The sequence below is a fragment of the Falco punctatus genome (assembly GCF_963210335.1).
Source record: "Falco punctatus genome assembly, chromosome: 1".
Taxonomy (NCBI): Eukaryota; Metazoa; Chordata; class Aves; order Falconiformes; family Falconidae; genus Falco; species Falco punctatus.
In genome coordinates, this window is record NC_137580.1 from 111965112 (window position 1) to 111984435 (window position 19324).

At 37.4% G+C, this 19324-nt stretch overlaps 2 protein-coding genes across 7 annotated transcripts in view; one reads left to right on the forward strand and one right to left on the reverse strand.

The window, feature by feature from the left end:
• NF1 (neurofibromin 1) overlaps nt 1–19324 on the reverse strand; it is a 114013-nt gene that overhangs the window by 43132 nt on the left and 51557 nt on the right. For 4 of the 6 annotated variants that reach the window (XM_080374167.1, XM_080374169.1, XM_080374170.1 and 1 more), the window contains 6 exons: nt 19262–19324; nt 17178–17336; nt 16248–16345; nt 15955–16101; nt 15399–15545; nt 14920–15030 (listed from right to left, as the gene is read on the reverse strand). In XM_080374167.1, coding sequence (XP_080230293.1) covers nt 14920–15030; nt 15399–15545; nt 15955–16101; nt 16248–16345; nt 17178–17336; nt 19262–19324 — 725 coding nt within the window. Of the gene's footprint in view, nt 1–7359; nt 7501–14919; nt 15031–15398; nt 15546–15954; nt 16102–16247; nt 16346–17177; nt 17337–19261 lie in introns of those variants that run through there. The other 2 variants (XM_080374172.1, XM_080374168.1) reach the window with 2 other exon arrangements.
• Nucleotides 27–3710, forward strand: OMG (oligodendrocyte myelin glycoprotein; the record flags this gene model as incomplete). Its single annotated transcript, XM_080374209.1, has 2 exons — nt 27–1645; nt 2385–3710. Exon 2 carries the CDS (start codon nt 2391–2393, stop codon nt 3708–3710), a length of 1320 nt encoding a protein of 439 aa, XP_080230335.1. The 5' UTR covers nt 27–1645; nt 2385–2390.

Sequence of the window (19324 nt, forward strand, 5' to 3'; positions counted from 1 at the left end):
TTTTCTGCACAGGACTGGGCAACAACAGATTACAGGTATCAAACAAATCCTCCCAATAGCCGTCAGTTGTCCTTTACTAAGAGCAGTGAGACTTCCTTTAGATCAAATATTGCCAATAAGTTTACTGGTGTAAAATCTCTGCTCACTTTTGTCTGGTAAAGCAGAGAACAGTGCGAGTAAATGGTTAACAGAGTGGTCACTAAAAAGCTGAAATGGCTCCAAACACTTGAAGAACAAGTACAAAAAGGCTTTCTTTTACCTAGATACTTTGGATTTTTATGGATAGAACAGTTTGTAGAACACCCTTGCAAATGACTGACAGAATTAGTTGCCTGCATTCACTAATTTCTACCTCTGAAGCAATAGTTTCAGAATGCACTCAATAATATTAATATAAACTTAAAAACATTGACTTAAAAGGAATGTAGCATCCATTAATTTAAGGTGCCTAAGTGTTTTACATATTCCTTTCTGGGCCCAGAGTACAAGCAAAACTTTCTGTCCTGTCTAGAACCATGCACCTTGGTAAGCTAACTTCTTGGTGGGAAGTAGGAGGGTGGTCTCAGAGGTAAATTAACTTTTTTTTTTTTTTAAAACCAGTACTCAAGGTTTGGATTTCTAGAAAGAAGCTGCTAGATGCTGAAGCTAGCTTTCCATGGCATCTCCGGAAAATGTCAAAGAGTTTGTAGTTTTGAGTTTGCCTGGGGAGGGAATATGTTTCTGGATATTGCAGAGAGCATGTGTTTGCACAATAAACTTAAAATTATTTAAATTACCATTAAAAATTAAAGTCATGCATTATGCAAATGCAATTCTAGGCTGCTGTGCATACAATGGACGCAGGAAGAGATTTTTACAATTTTTTCTTACTGTTTATATAAGCAATATGACTGTGTATGCCTGAAGAATAGCATTCCAATTACACAAAGATTGTTTTAAGGCTTGTTGCATACGCTACATTAAAATTGACAGTATTATAAACTATATCCACTCTTACCATATTGTTTTAAGAAATTCAGATAAAGATTTCCTACAGAAAACTGTAAAACCCTGCAAGCTGAGCTATATTACACCTGACAATATAGTGATAGCCTGATCTGAGGAGTAGAAAACTGAGCAATTCAAAAATATGAAAAGCTATTCTGGCAGTGTAGCTTAATAAAGCTTAAGATTGGAAGCCTAAATTAACATTAACCTGTATTACAGAAGTTAATTGAAGATAAAAAAGGAACACAACAGACTTTTTAAATAGGAACATTCAAATGGAATCATAGCTCAGGCTAAAACAGCCTACAGGAATTTCACTCAGTACTGTTTACGTAGACAATCTTAGATGTTTTGAGGCACTGACAGAGCATAAAATACAGAGATGAAGTTGTTAACTAACTCAAATTATAAAAACCAACAATTTTATTGAATATGCTCGCTTTGCAATAAATTTGAGTCAGCACCAACGACAGCTCTGCAGTCCTCCAATGTAGTGCAGATCAGGTGGTTGCAGAGCCCCAGCTAGCAGCAATACGATGCAGCTGAAGAGGCAAGCACAATCCACAGACAGCAACTGTAGCTACTCTCTAGAACAGGACGACCTCTAAGCTTAAATCTTTCACAGAAATGATGTGCTGATATTGCAGAAGAGATTAAGGTAAGTTTGTGTTTTTTGTTTTTAACCACAAAACCAGACTACAAATTTAGAGACAGAAATAAGAACAAAATTATTAGTTGATGACAGATGCTTGCACCAGAAATTTGCTGCAGTGTCAGAGATTTCTTACTAACATTAATTCAGCTTCCAAACATGTGTTACCAGCTCTGAGAATGTAATTAACACTGTAAGATGGAAAAATAATAATGTAGATGCTAGCATGAATGTGGAATTTAGGTTTCACACTAAATTCCTATCAATTTAAGATGTTTTTTAACCAATTCTACTTAAGCAAATAGCATGCATGTATGGGGGGGACTGCTACATTACTGCAGAGATTTGTAAAGCAGATCCAGTTGACAGCCATTTTTTCATCCTGTATAAAAGAACACATTATTCCAAACATAATATAGGCTTGAAATCACTAAAAACAAGAAGCAGACATTGTATAACATTTGGAAGAGACTTGCATTTTCGGAAGAAAGCCCTCATTTGAGCTTGAGGGGGAAAGGGAGATGAAAAAACAAGTCTCATTCTGCCAGACAACATGACAGTCTATGAAGGGATGCTTTGTAAAGTCTCTCTTGAACAATTCTAAAAAGGACCATGCCACAAAGGGGTTTATTGATATTTTTACTTAATTTCTCCTGCAAACAGTCATTGCAAAGACAACCCTTATAGAGAAATAAAATATATTACATGGATTTAAAGGGTGTCGTTTTGGTGTATTTATTTTCAGGCAAAAATGGAATACCAGATATTGAATACATCTACCTGTCTGCTGGTCCTTCTGTTTTTCATACCCACTGTTCTGGGTATCTGTCCTCCTAACTGTACATGCTCAGGAAACGACAGGAATGTGGACTGTTCAGGCAGAAACTTAACTGTACTGCCACACGGACTTCAAGACAACATTACATATTTAAATCTGTCCTTTAACCAGTTTGTAGATCTTGATCACCAGTTAACGAAATTCACCAATCTGAGGACCCTTGATATTTCAAATAATTGGCTCAAGAATGTTCCTGCTCACCTGCCCAAGTCCTTATGGGAATTATACGCCATAAACAACAACATTAAAGTTCTTCAGAAACTTGATACAGCTTACCAGTGGAATCTTAAAGTGCTCGATGTTTCCAGGAATATGGTGGAAAGAGCTGTTCTGATCAATAACACACTGAGCAGTCTGAAGTTTCTCAACCTCAGCAGCAACAAGCTTTGGACAGTTCCAACCAATATGCCCTATAACATAGAGACGGTGGATCTATCCAATAATTTCTTGTCCCAGATACTTCCAGGAACACTGGTGAGACTACAACACCTTACAAGCCTCTACCTGCACAACAACAAGTTCACATACATTCCTGACAAAGCTTTTGACCAGCTGTTTCAGCTGCAAGTAGTAACACTATATAACAACCCATGGTCCTGCAGCGATAAACAAAACATCCCTTATTTGCTTAAATGGGTGCAGGGAACAGCTGCCAACGTTATAGGGGCTCCCTGTGCTAACCACTCTGTGCTCTGGATGAGTGCCACCCCAGCTCCAGTGGCTCCCACAGCTATGGACTCCAGCCTCATGATTAAAGGAATGAAGGCAGCAGACAAGGCTGCTCCTCCAGTGGCAACTGAGCCAACCACAATGACAAAGATGCATAAACAATTTAAAGCTAAGGAAGTTACCACCTTGGCAACCTTAAGCCAAACCCTGCTGTTTACAAGCACGGACCGACCACTACTCCTCTACCCAGAAGATCTAACAACTCGGAAGGTCAGCTCTCAAGAAGCAGCAGCCACACACACAATCTACATCAAAGATTCAACCGAGCTGAACTCAAGCCTGACTCGTTCAACAGGACCAGCCACCACTCCTATGACTTTAAGTATCACCAGTGGAATGCCAACAAACTACTCCAAAATGCCTCAAAGCACAACTGCTACCTTAAGGAAAGAGGAGTCCACCACAAATACTCTGAATACTCACGTGCCCTCCGAAGCAAGTACCTGTGAGATGTATTTGTTTTATGTTGTAATGCTTAATGCAGTGGCAGTGTTTATTGGCTAAGGGCTTGTATCTCGTGAAAACTACTGAGTTTATTCCTGTGATACATAGCTGGAGTGACAACAGCCAGTTGAAATAATGAATAAAAGTACAAGAAATGCAAAGTTCTGACTCTGATCTAAAGAAAATAACAGTTCTTTAATTAAAGAAGTGCACACTAATGTCTTGATACTAAGCTGCTACTTATTTTAATATGTCTTAATTGACTAAAACTAACCTATGATTTTGTTTTTAAAAATGTGCTTATTTTGTATTTAAATTTTTAATTTTACTTGCACAGAATAAAACATCAGGATTTTAAGTACTGATTTTATGTATGATTTTGTCATTAAATAACTGGAAAAAATAGAAGGCCTGTATCATATCTGCATTGTCTTGCTTGACTTGCCAGTGAGCAATTCTTGTAATATAGCAGCACAGATTCTTTGTAAGTTACGACGACATGCAAAAGGAAGGGGAAAAATAAAGGCACTAAACCTAGCTGTTTCACTAATCAGAAGTTATTCCTGAGAAAAATCGCTAGCATGTGTATCTATGTTTGCTTCATATGTATTAGGATATTTTAAATATGAAGAACAACAGCTTTGAATTTAGGAATACTATGACAATGCCATGATGTCTACTAAGAGGGTGTAAACTGAGAAGGCAACATGGTCTAACTTCAGCATGGGAAAAGGGGTAGGGGCTGATATCTCTTTTTGCTCTGTCTTGACTTAAGAGACTGCAGGCAAGTTCTTTCTCACTATCCATATTAAAAAAAAAAAAAGAAATATGATCAAATTAGAGGAAAACACAAGATGTTCAATGCCATGGCACTCTCCAACAAGAAGTTATCTACATAAATTAATGAAATGGAACTCCTTAACTTTATTTCAAGTGACATCCAAAAATCCAAAATGTTAATATATTATGCTTAAGAGAATATTTCTAATCAGCCAGAATATATCAAACTACTACGTTCTGACCAGTAAAATGAAGTGTCAGCCAGTTTCTAATACAAGTTATGTAACAAATCAATTAAACAATTAGTTATCAAGCTGTCACTGAAACAATCCTTGAATCTTGCTATTTAAAAAACCACACTCAGTCCATGGCATTGAACACACCCAAATCCTTGCTTTATAAGGGTGAGCATGAATGCTATTCTCCTTGACATCTGCACCATCAGTGAGTAGAAATAGTTGCACGCATGGTTCTGTCCACTCTAGGAAAATAATTTAAATTATATGGCAAAGGTACTTGATATACTACAGATGAAGTTTTGCAAACAGCATGAAATGAAAACTGAAGAACAAGTTAACTGAAAAAAAGTATTATTCACTTAGTATTACAAATCTTTATACAAAGTTTTCCATTCATTTCAGGCCATTTAATTTCCAGTTATTGTAGCATGAAGGTGCTGCAAAACCCAGAAAACCTCACTACTGAGACTGGAGTCCTCTACCTATTTCTCCTAGGTGTCAATGAGGGCTGTAGACCATTTACAACCACTGGTATCGGAGAAGTCACAACTTTCCAATTGTGAACAGTATTTCTATAACCAGAAATGTGTTTTAATTTCTAACAGTAAATGTTACACAATGAATTTGTACAGTTATTTCATTGGCATTTAAGTAAAAATAAAGTTACGTTTGTATTGAACTGAATTAGTGACAGTGCTTCTTTTCAAATAAGCATAGTAGTATCACTGAATAGATTATTATTATACAAACCCATTTCAAGCAGACATTTGGCTCAATCTTCATGTCTTATGGGGGAAAATTATTGTTAAATCAAATTATATTTTTTTGACACTGATGTATTCCTAATATCATTTATCAATAATCTGATGAGACAATAGTAACATAGGGTCTACCTTTCCCCTTCCTACCCTTTAGAACTTGCAAACACCTAAGGAGTAACTCTGTATGCTAGAAAAAGGTGGTTCTTCCTCCCTCTCAAAAAAAGACTCCCCATGTTTAATAGGACAGAAAACTTTTAAAAAAACCCAACCTCAAAGGCAAACATTTCATACACATTTCAAGCAGACAAGAATAGTTATCCAAGTCAAAGTTTAGACTACCTAGATCATAAGCAGTATGTACCTGGTACCTTCAGTGGCCAGCAGAAATGCCTCATTATTTAAAGCAGCTTAGCTTGCAAGGCAGGACATAGATCACAAAATGAGATGGTATGACTAAACTGCCTTGAGTTGAGGAAATTACACAAAATACTACACGTTCCTTTGCTGAGCAATTCCACACAGGATGTCAAATTCTACCGCATGCAACACACCTACACGGAATCAAATTCAAATGCTCAGAGAATGTTTTACCTGTAATGAGACTATTCAGTGAACAGCAAGTCTATAAAAAATACTGTTTTCCAGAAGTTGTTTGGGGCAAATTGCAAATCCCCATACTGAATGACTTGCTACCCAGACTTCAAAGTCTTAAGCATGCCAGTAAAAGCCTGGAAGTGGAAATGGCCTTGTGGGCTTTTCTGAATACAGGTACAGGACTGGGAAGATAGGATACAAAAAACCTGCAGATGGTCATGGAAGTAAGATGGCACTCCCAAGTCCTAGGGCTATGCTCCCTACCCAAACCTTGCCTGTGGTAGGTGCAAACAAGAGGGCTTCTTACTCTGACTGCTTTCAATAAAGCAGACTGAAATTTAGGTTTCCCTGTATTTTTCTGGAATACAAATGAGTTGATAACAGAGCAGCGAGTAGGCAGGCAAATGTAGGAGTCGTGCACTTGTTGCTTGGCAACAGTGCAGCCAAATTGAAATAAAACCGATGCGCATGGATGCGAACACAACAGCATCAGTTGGTGTTGTTTTAAACACACTGGTCATTCAGTCCATGATAGATAAAAAATAATCTCTTCTCAATGAAATTTTTTCCTAAATAACAATTTAGCATTTCAGGACAATATTCAAAATACCCAAAAAACAGCCAGCACTCCTTGTAAAAGCAATATGGTTCCATTTTAACATTGCTGTAGGGATAGCTGCGGTCTGAAGCAGTAACTCAGAGGTTTGTATTCCTATTAATCAGTATGAGATCAGCTTTAAAATTTAATGTCAGTACTTCAGGATCAATATTTATTGATCATCTTAGTAACAGCGCAAGGATTAAAGACAGAGGCACTGGCTTCAGAAGCCAAGTTGTTGCCCAGGAAACAAAATGTGAAGGAAAATGACAGAAGGAATTAAGTTTCACAGCACAAGAAGGATATAAACTGATCCAGATATATCAGTAAAATGACTCAACAATGCCCTAGCAACAAGATCTCAAACTACCAAAAAAAACCCCAACCCACCCCAAAAAACCCATAGCCTGCTGCAAGCCCTCACACATCCTGGCAGTCTTGCCACATTTCACACTTTAAGAAACAACATCTAGCTCAGAACCACAGACAAACACCCCAAACAAGCACCACTTAGCCACATCCCTATCAGTAGAAAAGACGTCAGAACACCATTCCAGAGCAAAGCTCCACCTGCTAGGTTTGAAAAGGCAGCCTGATGGACAAAAACTGAAGAATTACATAACTGCTGAAGAGAAACCATGCAATAAAAAGGGAAGTAAAGGCAAGCAATATTCCACCTAGCAGCAAGGCTTATGTCAAAGTGTAACAATATCTTCATTAAGCATCCTGTACCTGGATAAAAACCGTACAGAAATCTGCTCCTTACCACCCCTTTACGCAATGCAGGAATGTGTATCTGAGTTGTACTGTGATCGCTACAGTTCAGCAGTGATTTTTCATCTTCCTCTCAGGAACTGAGGTTTGTGTTCATTCTGGAACTGGAACACAGTTTATAAAGCTAATTTATTGAAGACAACTTCGCAGATTATTGAACTGCCAGGTAACTCGGTCAATTATTAAAACTTGAGAATCTACAGTCTGTACAGTTCATCATACAAAACTTGGGAAATCACCTCCGCTCTTGTAAGACTGAAGAACAGTAGATCTGCAAAAGGTCTGAAGCCATTCTGCAGCTCATTTGTATTTGTAGTCTCTTTTGATCCCAAAAGCGCAATTTAAGAGCAGGCAGTTTGCTGACTTTGGAACCCACCAGCTGGGTGGGGTGCACAGATCACAGAGCAGTGTTAGCAGAACACCACGCACGCTTTCACAAACACTTGCCTCCAAGTATCTTTCAGGTGGCCAGTTATTAGAGGATTTACTTCCACTGTTGTCTGATGTTCAATCTTCATTTCTAGTCATCCACTCCCTTATGCTGAATTCAACAATCCTTAAGCATCAGTTACTAATAAAAGGTCACAGCTACCCATACTGCTTTGCCAAATAAAACAATTTAAAATGCAGTTGCACACAGAAGAGGCATTTTAACTTTTCATAGTGGCGCAACCAGAACCACATACATATTAGTGAGATACACAAAACTAAAGAGCTCCCATTCTCCAAGTCTTACACTGTCTGAACAGCTACTAGTTAAGAGAAGAAGGTTCAGAAAGATGAAAATTACATAACTCATTTTGGGCAATCAAGAAGATGAAATACTTATCTATCACTTTATAAAAAAGTCATGTAATCTCAGTGTGTGATCAGCTACTAGTAAGCTGATAATTAAAAAGTACTTTGCAGTGGTTTCTATTTAATGTTCTCCTTTTCCAATTTTCACATCTATTCTCTCAATTGGCAAATTCTCTTGCGGACGTGTTTCACAGTCAGATTTCAAATATACATCCATAGCAGGACAACACTCTGATTACTATAGTTACAGCCAGTAGCTACTGACACAACAAACAAGTGGCATCCTTCTTTATTGTTTAGCTTTATTAGGGCCCATTACTGGCTTGTCCAGACTTGGAAAGATTTACTCTCAAACATCTGTGTACAGTCACCCACTGAGCTGGCACCTTTTCCTGAGAAATATCACATACCCAAATCGCAATCAGTATTTAACAATGCTAATGATCACATACCTTCTCAGATAAGGAAGCAAGCAGAAAAAGCTGAATTATTTGCAAGTAAAAGGCATAAGGTATCAGTCATAAAATCTCAGAGTTCTCATCAACCGCCATTAAACATAATTATGAAAAGCAGATTCACCTGCACTTGATTAGATGTTCTGCGGAGTTCAGCCCCACAATGAACAGATATTATCACTGTTCTTTTGGCTTACAGTATGCTTCACTCATGGCAAGCAGTAGATACACTGAAAAGTGAATGATACTGTATCCTATTTCTATGGCAGATTATATATTATTGTAAACATGTCACCAGCTTCATATGGATTCTTGGATACGTATGATCAAGTTCCAGAGTGCCTAATCAATTCCTCAGCCCTTCTGCCAATATCAGTGTTTGATTGTGTGAGAATTATCTATTTCCTAACCATATGTAGTCCCAAAAAATACGTATAGCTATCTTCCAGAGATATTATATGTTAATTTTAATCTATCTCATTCTCAGTAAACAAGACAGAATTTTGAGCAACTACTTAAGGCTTAAGCTCTCTTCCACCTCCTTTTCAGGTACTCTGCTGCACAGATGGAAAGCACACAGTGCTGAAGGGACAGCATGACTCTCTATGGACACCACCTCTCCAAAAGGCTGTATAAACACGCACCAGTACTTGCTCTCCTTCTACTCACCAACATTCTAATAGCACACTTAAAATACCACTGCATCTTGGACCAGCTAACAGTAGAATATCGAAGTTTTGAATACTGAAATAAGCACACAATAACCACTAAGGCATTTTCATTATGACAGATTTTATATATAAACAGTTTGTACCCCAGCTCAAAATACTGAGGTAGTTTGTAGCATTTAAACAACAACATTTTTTGCTGAGATCGCTTCCACATGAACTCCTTATTAAGTCATAACCTCTCTACCTGCTAACATCCTCACAGATACCACACTGCTATTAAGTTAGCCAGCTAAGGATAATTTTATTTTGATGCTTTTCAGAAAAGGGTGGGTACGTGATCTAGGCCTAGAACACGTTGCACACTTTTGTATCAATTTACTTCCAGAAATTCATTCTTTACAGATGAAATAACCATTTCTTGCTCCACAAATGAAGAAAACACTGCATGTCAAGTCTTCACAGAATACATAAGGATGCCTTGGGTCACTGCCAGACACAGTAAACCTTTTAAAGATGGGTTATCATTATCCTTGGCATTTGTACACCTAATTTCTTGTCTAAACAGGGCAGGATTACCAATGCAGGCATTTTATTTTACTTGACATGAAATAAGATGGTGTCTAATGGGGGAAAAAAATGGAGGAGAAAAAACATTGCAAGCGAACACAGAATTTTTTAAAGAGGATTCACAAGACTACCTCTTCTTCTAATTTTGTGTATGGAAAGGGCTTAAACATCTGGGACCTTGCTTAAAATTAATAAAAAAGGGAATAAAGCGCAAAGGCTTCCCCAGGGGATACCCCTTTCTGCCAGCCAGCCCTGCAGGCTCCTCAACTGGTAGCTCCACTCCAAGCAGGAGCACATGCGTGTGCCTCTGATCACACTGCCCTCCCCCAGCCCAACCACAGCAAAATCCTCCTTTACAGGAGCTGTGGCACCTTCGATGCTGAACACCTTTTGCCTAGAGCACCTGAAGTCCACTTTAGCACATATGCTTCAAATAATCCTCTCCCATAAGGCTTCCCAGCGCTGCTGTCTGAGGGGTTTACAAAGGCAATCAATCCAGACCAGAGTGCAGAACACCAGTTTACTGCTGAAGGGAACTAGTCAGCATCCCTTTTCTCATTAAACTGCAACTAAGTCCTTCTGCTGAGCATGCAAAAGATACCCCACTTACTGAAGCAGACACTGAAATACCATCCTCCTACCCACATCAGGCTATCCAGCATTCCAGGTTCCCTTCAAATAGCCACTTGTGTCTACTACACACCCCACTGAAGAAAGGGAGAAGGCAGCTCATTTAAACAGGCTCACTTACGCTAAAATTAACCACACAAGGATACAACAGCACTTATTAATATGTTAGTATTTTTGCTGTTGTATGTTCAGATTAACTCATGACAGATGCGAGGGGAACACCACAATCCCATTTGCCTTAGAAAAGGATGAGGTGTCTTACAAAGTTGAAGTATTCCTGAAAGCATGTATTCTACCTCTTTTTTTAATCTTAAAAAGAATGAGGGGAAGAAGGGAAATGAAGGTGGCAGCGGGCAGATAAAATGACTCCAGGTGATCAAATTTACAGCAGTCTGACAAACTTTCACGCTTACTCCATTACAACAGCAAATGAGCACAAATGGGAAAAAACGGAGTTTCCAAAAATCCATTTTTATTCCTGAATTTTCACAATCAGTCTTTTTTCACGACGCAATACAACTAGTTTAGAAGGGGTCTGAGTGTAATACATTATATATTCTTCAAAAAATCAACTGACATTCAACTGCATAAAGTTGTTGCCTAAAACAATCAGCATGCTTTTTAAAAAACATTTAAGCTGATACATGCTGTCCATGAGTATGTATCCTTTTTTAAACCTATGCAGAAATCAACTTCAGCAAAAATTATTCTCTAAGGGTATGCAATTTTAAGTGTTCACCATGAGTTAGTCCCCTACACAATACAGCATTTAAAAATGTGCCCTTGGTTAAACTTTTGAAACTTTGTGTACAGATTTAGTGCCAGGAATGTCTAAGAAAAACTGAACTTACAAACAAATGAAAGACAGGCAAACTAATTTCAGTTTCAGCACTGTATACACTCACTTTACCATCAACTTTGTATTCCCTTTGAATCTTAAAGGCACCTCTCAAGCTTTTTCTACTGCCTAGCATAAATGCAATGCTCAAACTTAAGATTCAATAAATCTATTACTCGTACAGAATTACACAGAACATTCAGATACCCCAGCAGTCACTCTGCCAGTCACATGCTGTTCAATGTATCTCAAAAGCAGAAAACAGCATTAGATGCAGGCTATGCAGACACATTTCACTGAACACAAAATTGTTTTGGTTTTGTTTCAAGAGCTATCACAAATATTTCAGAAGGAAAATTTCCAGAAGCCATCCCTCTTCTCAACCATTTTGTTATAAAATGTGAAAGACACATACAAGTAAACTAATTTAATATTAGTTAATTACTGTTAGATACTTATCTGGCCACATATATTGCAAACAAGCTTCATGCAAGATTTTATAAAGGCTCACTTCAGCCAACACAGTAGGCTCAAAGGCGACTCAGAGACCTTGAAGAGGGCAGAGTAACGCTGTACAGCTTTTAAAAACAGAAAATTAGGACAGAAGTGGCACTACTCATCTTGTTTTCTTCCACTCCATTCAAAGAGTCAAGGGTGTGGAAAATGCAGAAAAGGGCTGAAGTGAAGGCAATTTCCCAAGTAAAAGGGAAGGGAAGCTACAGGCTGGCTTAGATAAATGTTCTCTCATAGAGATTCTATTTCAGAGCTATAAATCACTGGAAAAAAGTTCAGATAAATTTTGTTCTCTTACCTACTTCTATGTAATGAGACTTTGTGTTATTTAGTATTCCTTTGATTAGTGTGAGCTTACCAATTCAAAGAACTGACAAAAAGCATGGGCACTTCGCTCTCATTCACACAAATGCTATTTCCAAATGCTACCAGCCATACTATACTTTCTTTTCTCTTCCATCTTTGGACCGCCATACACAAGTAGTCTAACACCTAGCAGCAAAGCAAGCATTTGAGGTCTTTCACAGCAACAAAATTTAAGAGAATGTGTTTTCTCCCTACATTACCAGCTTGAAAGCAAGTGTTTTGTGTTTATTTTTTTTAAAAAGCATGAAAAAAACTCTTTGGCATGTCTGTACAAAATTCCAGAAGAAGGAACAGTTTTGAAATTTATTTTACCTTCCACATTGATATTGAACAGAAGTTTTGTTTGTTTGTTGCTCTGAAAATCTAAAACATAATAAAAGAAATGTGAACAAATACATTCATTTGTTGGATCTCTAATTGCATCCTGGCTAGGAAATGATATTTAAGTAGCAGAATTCAACTACAAAGTTAGAGGTTACATTTGGAAAGGTTCTTCAATGATTCCTCATTATTTTAGCCTCCAACCTGAATTTGGAATAAGTTAATTTTATTATCCAGTGGTAAAACGGTAAAATCTTCCGATCATTAAAATTGTGCCTTATTTGAAATTTTTTGAGGGGAAATTACAAAAGTCACACAGTGTAACAAAGCACAGATTTTCTAGGAAAGTCTGTAACTCAATCTACAGAGTAAAAAGCACTACTGAAAACAATGAAAAACTATGAAAATTAATGAAATTAAGGATCTAAAATTTTAACTAATTGAGAAGTCTTACATGTCTGTTGGGTATGATTTTAATTAGAAATACTTAAATTTGAAGAATGCTTTGTTTGCAAATGTGCCTTGACTATTTAAGTTGTTGAATACAAACAGAGGATACTGCTAAGGAATTGGTTTCCTCTGCTTGTTTTCATGTTCTTAGATGAACTCAAAGAGTCTGCCAAAGGTTCACCACTGACGGCGTCTCCTCAGATCACAACAATACCTTTCGCTGGAATTGGTACCATCAACAAACCTGCCACCATTGGCACCGTGAGCAGCAGTGCCACTACCAGCAGGGAGCCCACCGGACAGCAGCACCAGTACCACCAAAGGCTCCTCCCAGCCTCAGCCCAACAAGCAGCTCAAGCAAGAGCTCCCCAGGGACCACAACCATTCCTAACCATGCCACAGATAAGCATGTCAGCAGCAAGGGTACCACAAGCAAGCACCTCACTGATGCAGCAGCCACCCCACTGGCATCACAAACAAGCACCCCACCAGCAACAGAAGCACCAGGAAGAGCCAAAGCAACCACACAAACTCTACCAGCACCGGTGCCACAGGCACCTCCAGCAGCATGAATCCAGCTGCCAGCAGCAGCGCCAGCAAAAGCCACACTGGCAAAGGCAGCAGAAGCAAAACCAAGAGCCCCACCGGCACAAAACGCATCGGCAATAATCCGACCGCAAACATCTGTTCAGGATCTGCCAGCATCCATAAGCACCACACTGACGTCAGGACTCTTGCTACCACTACCAGTGCTGGTAAGCACTTTGTGGACCTCTGCAGCACCACCACGCGCCCCACCGGTGCCAAAACCTGCAGCCCTGCTGCCGCCAGCCAAGGCCTCACCAGCGATGCTGTTACCAAAGGCACCACCACCACAGCACACATACGAGGTACAACAGCTCTAATCTTATCTGTCTTTGATCGCACTCGCTTGGGAGCACATTGATTTTCCTTTTCATGAAAGGACTAAGAACGACTTTTAGTAATGAGTGTAATTACTATGGAAACTGCTCTGAACATGCTGTCCTCTATGCATTTTATAGTGCAGTTACTTAGTAACTAGACTGAAATACCAAGTTTCAATTATTCTTACTCTAGCTGCAGCTTTACCACTGCACACACGTTAATTTAAATAAAACTAGTTTACTTAAATTTTTTTGTTGCTGTTTTGGTTTGGTTTTGTTCTACAGAGAGAATTGTGATTTATTTGACCACAAACTGGCTAATACTGATTTTGGGATATTCTTCCCAAATTCTTCAATACCGCAGCATATGTTACTCGCTGTTATGAATGACTACCTTCCAGAGTAGGGAAGACTTCAAACTTTCAGAATTTTGCCTTATTGTATAAACACAGCCTTTTGCAAAGTTCACACGTCAACATCTGCTTATTAGTTTAATTAGTTATTATTTCCACAGATATCAATCATTTCCAGAAAACATAGTATTATTGTCATTTAGCACATAACAGTGAAACTGAAGCAACGTTATGGTCTTGGCTATGTGTGAAACTTGCATTATTTTTTCAAATGGGATACAGGGACCACTTTCAGAAGTTTTATCCCATGTTTTAGCTTGTTATTCATTTCACACTTCAAAAAATGAAGATTCTAAAATTCCTGATGGGTTAACAGTAATGTGGTCTAGATGTAGTTTAACTGAGACAGTGAAAAATTAACTAAATGTACTTCAAGTTTTAGGTATTTTTCCACAGATAGTCGTGTACTCCTGGGTGGAAAAACTATTGACAGTTCTGATTTAGGGAAAAACTCAATTAAAAAAATACTGGCACCAAAATCAGATAAACTATTTTCTGATTCTTATTTGTTACAAAGTTGGTGTCCCTTTCTTACATACACTTGATACTCCTTATTTTAAGTTTGCTTCAGACAGAGAAGGTGAAAGATTACTTACCGCCGAGCAATGTAGTAGAAAACAGGATTGCCAGCTTTTGATGTCCCAGCTTGGTAGAAAATATTTAATGTTTTCAGTGCTTTGAACTCCTCTTTTTCATGTACCTGATGCCTAGAAAGCAGTACATTGACATCAACTTTTCACAACTGTCTTTCAAAAAAATTTTTTTTTAAATCCCAAGCCCTCTTTATTTGGATCTTTAAACAAAAGTGCACACAACCTTGAATCTTTTTAAATCATGAATGTTACTGCCATCTCCCATTCTCAATTTAGTTTTTGAAATTAAAATCTACTTAGAAACCTTAATAGTATATGTAAACCTAGCTTTTTAAACTCCAGAAACCTTAATAGTATATGTAAACCTAGCATTTTTAACTCCCCTTCAAAACATAATCTAGAGTCTTAATAACTACTTATACTGCCTTACATGCTGAAGTCTAGAAACCCACGATGTGTCCCCTCCCCAATAACCTCATTACCTTGTCATAAATTCTTCAAATTTGGAACTAGTGAGATTTAAACTGGACCAATGGGTATCTGCCACAGGTTTGTGCTCAGGAGGACCGAGATAAGCAAGAAGAGTAGCCATCTTGTCAAAAGGTCGTCTTCCAACAGCTTTGTGGTCCCTAGAAACAGCATACTACTTAGAAGTCCTTCTTTACTCAGGAATTCCCATTTTTTTTGCCCACTATTCTTCCTTACCTTGAACAAGTTGGATTTGCTTTTTTAAAATTAAAAAGAGTACTCAACAAAGAAATAAGAAAAATGTTTGTTACACACAGAACAATTTTTACACAAGATGAGGCAACTATGCATTTGCACAAAAGGTTGGCAGTAAAGTGGGCAAAGACGTTAGGCACGTTCCCAATAACTGCTTGTCAATAAGATAAAAGTTTCTAAACTTAAGATTTTTCAGCCATCATCCTCTTCATTAACAAAAATATTATTATTTTGTTAATAATAACAAAAACATCTGAAGGTATTTCCAAAAATTCATTTCCCATGAGCAACTCCCTTCTACACAGCAAGTCTTACCTGTTGCTGGAAAGGTACTGGCCAATTTTCTCCTGATTGTTCCACAGCAACCGGTGCAAAGCAAGTACATTGCCATCGCTGATGAAGGACAGGCTGTGATTGACAGTGTCACTAGCTGGGCAATCGGATGCAATATCAAGGAAAAACCTAGAGTTCAAAATCAGGAACAACCACAAGCATGTCAGGGAAATCTGCCAAGTAGACTCAATGTAAATTAAAAGGCTTTAAGAAAATTCTCCGCTTACTCTTTACACATGACACAGACTCTCTGTGCAAGTTTCCAAAGGGCCTACCTTCGTGCTGCATCAAAATTGCTTTTTACAAAATCATTAAAAGGCCGCATATGTTCTTCTTTTGTAAAGAGGACATGGTTGGCAATACTCTGAAGTATCTAAATAATAAAAAGATGGTAAAGACACATAAAAGTTTAATGTACTAACTGTTATGGTAGTCACGGCAACTTTACTTTCAGGAACACTCATTTTAACTTGTGAAACTTCAAGACAAAAAAAAAAAAAAAGGCCAACAAGCCAACTAATTCAAAATATGTTCATTTTCCCAGTATTTTCTTTCACATACTAGAAAACAACTTCCCTTATTCATAAACTTTATTCCGGTTTAGACCAGGAAAATGTATCATCTTTCAAAACCACTGATGAATAGATGTTAACCACTACTTCTGGAAATCATACAGACATGTAAAAGCAACAGCATATGCCTATTTAAAGAAAGCTGTAAGTTCTCAACATTTAAAATGCACAGACCACAGAATTTACATGTCATCACTGAACTTTTTTTATTTTTTACAGGAAACAGCACTAAATGAGATTAAAGATTGGAAAAAACACTACTTTAGTGCTAGTATAACTTTAATCAGTATCTGGCTGCCATTATTCTCACCGTGCTCAAAGCGGCATTGGTTTCTTTCTTTGTTTTCAAGTAAGGCTAGAAGCTCAAGTGAAAAGGCAGAAGGCATTCCATTAGCTTATACATAATTTTGGCAAAGTGGTGGTTGTTTTTTTTTTTTTGTACAGACTGCTCCCCATACTTACATTGCTGTGAGCTGTGACATTAACATCATGATGTATAAATATACTACGGAAACTGCACTTCAAATAAACATGATGGTCGCTACAAAAAACTACAAAGAACAGAACTAGTAGAACATTAGATAATTAGGTAGAACATAAAATACAGCCTAATAAAAGTATTTATTGATTCACCTTTGACATCAGTTTCAATCCCCTTTCAATTCTTGGTGGAGGCTTCTTATCTAAAATCCCTGCCTCGTAAGGGGAGACAATCGCAGGATTGATGAACCGAAGGAACATTGCACTTCCAACCGCTCCAATGCTGTTCTGAGGAAATCGCTGACTAACAACCTATGAAGTTGAGAATTATAAAGAATATTTTTGCATTAAAGGGAAAGCAAGCTGAGAAAGCCTTGCATGGTAATCCAACTTTAAGCATTCTTTCCATAGCAATCAAGCTCAATACATTTGAGTAGGACTTTCTTGCCTTGACAGGTCTTGCATCATAAGACAGTCAGGAAAGAGGGGAAACAAATAAGGGGCAAGGGGGCAATCAGACACTAGCTAGCTTTGCTTCACCCTTCGTACAAACTTTCTTGCTAGGGTGAAATTGCTACAATAGCTACTGGACAAAGATAAGAAGGTGTTTCAGAGTTACTGACCACTTAATTCCAGGACTCTGCCACTGACAGTAAAGGAGACAAGTGCTCTATGTTCGTACTCAGGTGTGCGAAGTCTTCCCATCAAATACAGGTAATTCTTTTTAAATTAGCAGGTCTTTTGTCTGTGTATTTATAACTTCACTATTGATCACAAGAGCCTCTCCAGCAGTAAGACTTATGCTGTAAAGTTTCAGGAGTAATTACATTTTGGGGAAGGAGATATTTGAGGAAATACTCTTCAGAACCATCACATCTCCACAGATTTGCCAAAGGAGGAAAGACAGAATGCGCCAGAGCTGAGTGGCCAGTGTACTTCTCTGCCTATACATACACTGTCCAAAATCACTTAGCAGGAATTTGCTAGGAGAACTATAGATTTAGAATACTGTTCATTGTTATCTAGAGGGAAAAAAAAAGCTTTTCTGAAAATGTTGTAACAAAAAAGAAATTTCTTTTCTTTTTAGGAAATCAACTATGTATTACTAAGAGTATAGTCTATTCTCTAGATATCTTTCATTTGACTTTGAAATAAAAATTCTTAAATATGCTACATATGGTTCTATAAAGAATCAGTATCTATAAGTATATTCTTATGAGTAAAAACTTTGATTCAAAGCAAGTCACATTCTACCTTTTCACAGAATAAAATCAGCAAGCTTTTTGTTTAAAATAAATAAAAACCAAACAAACCCCATTTTACTGAAACACTTCAAAACAACTAGTGCCATCTCAAATCATGCTTCTTAAAACAGATAAAAGCCACTAGTACATACATAATATAGAGAGAATCACTTTGGTTCAGTAATAATTTCATTCAGTTACCTTGTGATGCAATTACTGATAATATTTTCTTGTAAAATACTACTTTACACACGGATTTTGCATTTAAACACAATTACTATTCTGTTTAGTTACAGCAAAAAAATAAATAAAAGTATATTTTTTTAATAATAAAAGTAATTTTCCATTCTGCCTCTGTTTTATTCAAAATTTTTATTTTGAGGTAACTGGCAAAGAAAAGGATAAACCTTTAACTTTTAATGACACCACTATCACAATCTACATATCTAAACTCTTAAACACAGTAAGTTATTTAAAATGGAAATCTGCTTTTCTGAGTAAATACAAGTGCTAAATATTACTTAGAAGACAAACAAAAGATACCAGAAACAAGTCATAGTAGCCGCTTTTGTTACCCATATATATATATATATATAAATATTGTTCTTCTCCCAGAATGCAAGCTGAAGTTATCTGCCAGAGTGTTAAAACAGCTAAACAGACTCAGGATTTTCCCCAAAATCAAAGAAAATATTTTCCTTCCACATATTTTTTTAATTTGAAGATGGCAGCAAGGGTAGAAGAATCAGAGTATTAATTACTAAGCAGTAATGTTAAAAATGTCTTTTGTTTACTCAAATAGGCACACAGAGAATATTTTAAATATAACTTAATTCCAGTGTTAATTGAAATGAAAGCTATTTTGTGCCAGAATTAGTAGAATGATTTTACAGTGAGGTCAAATAGACTGAAATGAAGATGTTTTGAACAAACAGCAAAAGATTTCTGTTGTGCTTTGAAAGAAATGGCTAATAAAAAGGTCTCCAAACTTACTGATTTTTTGTTTTCCTTTTTTTCTTTTACGGTAGCTTTATTCAGTAGAGAGTGGCAAGTTGC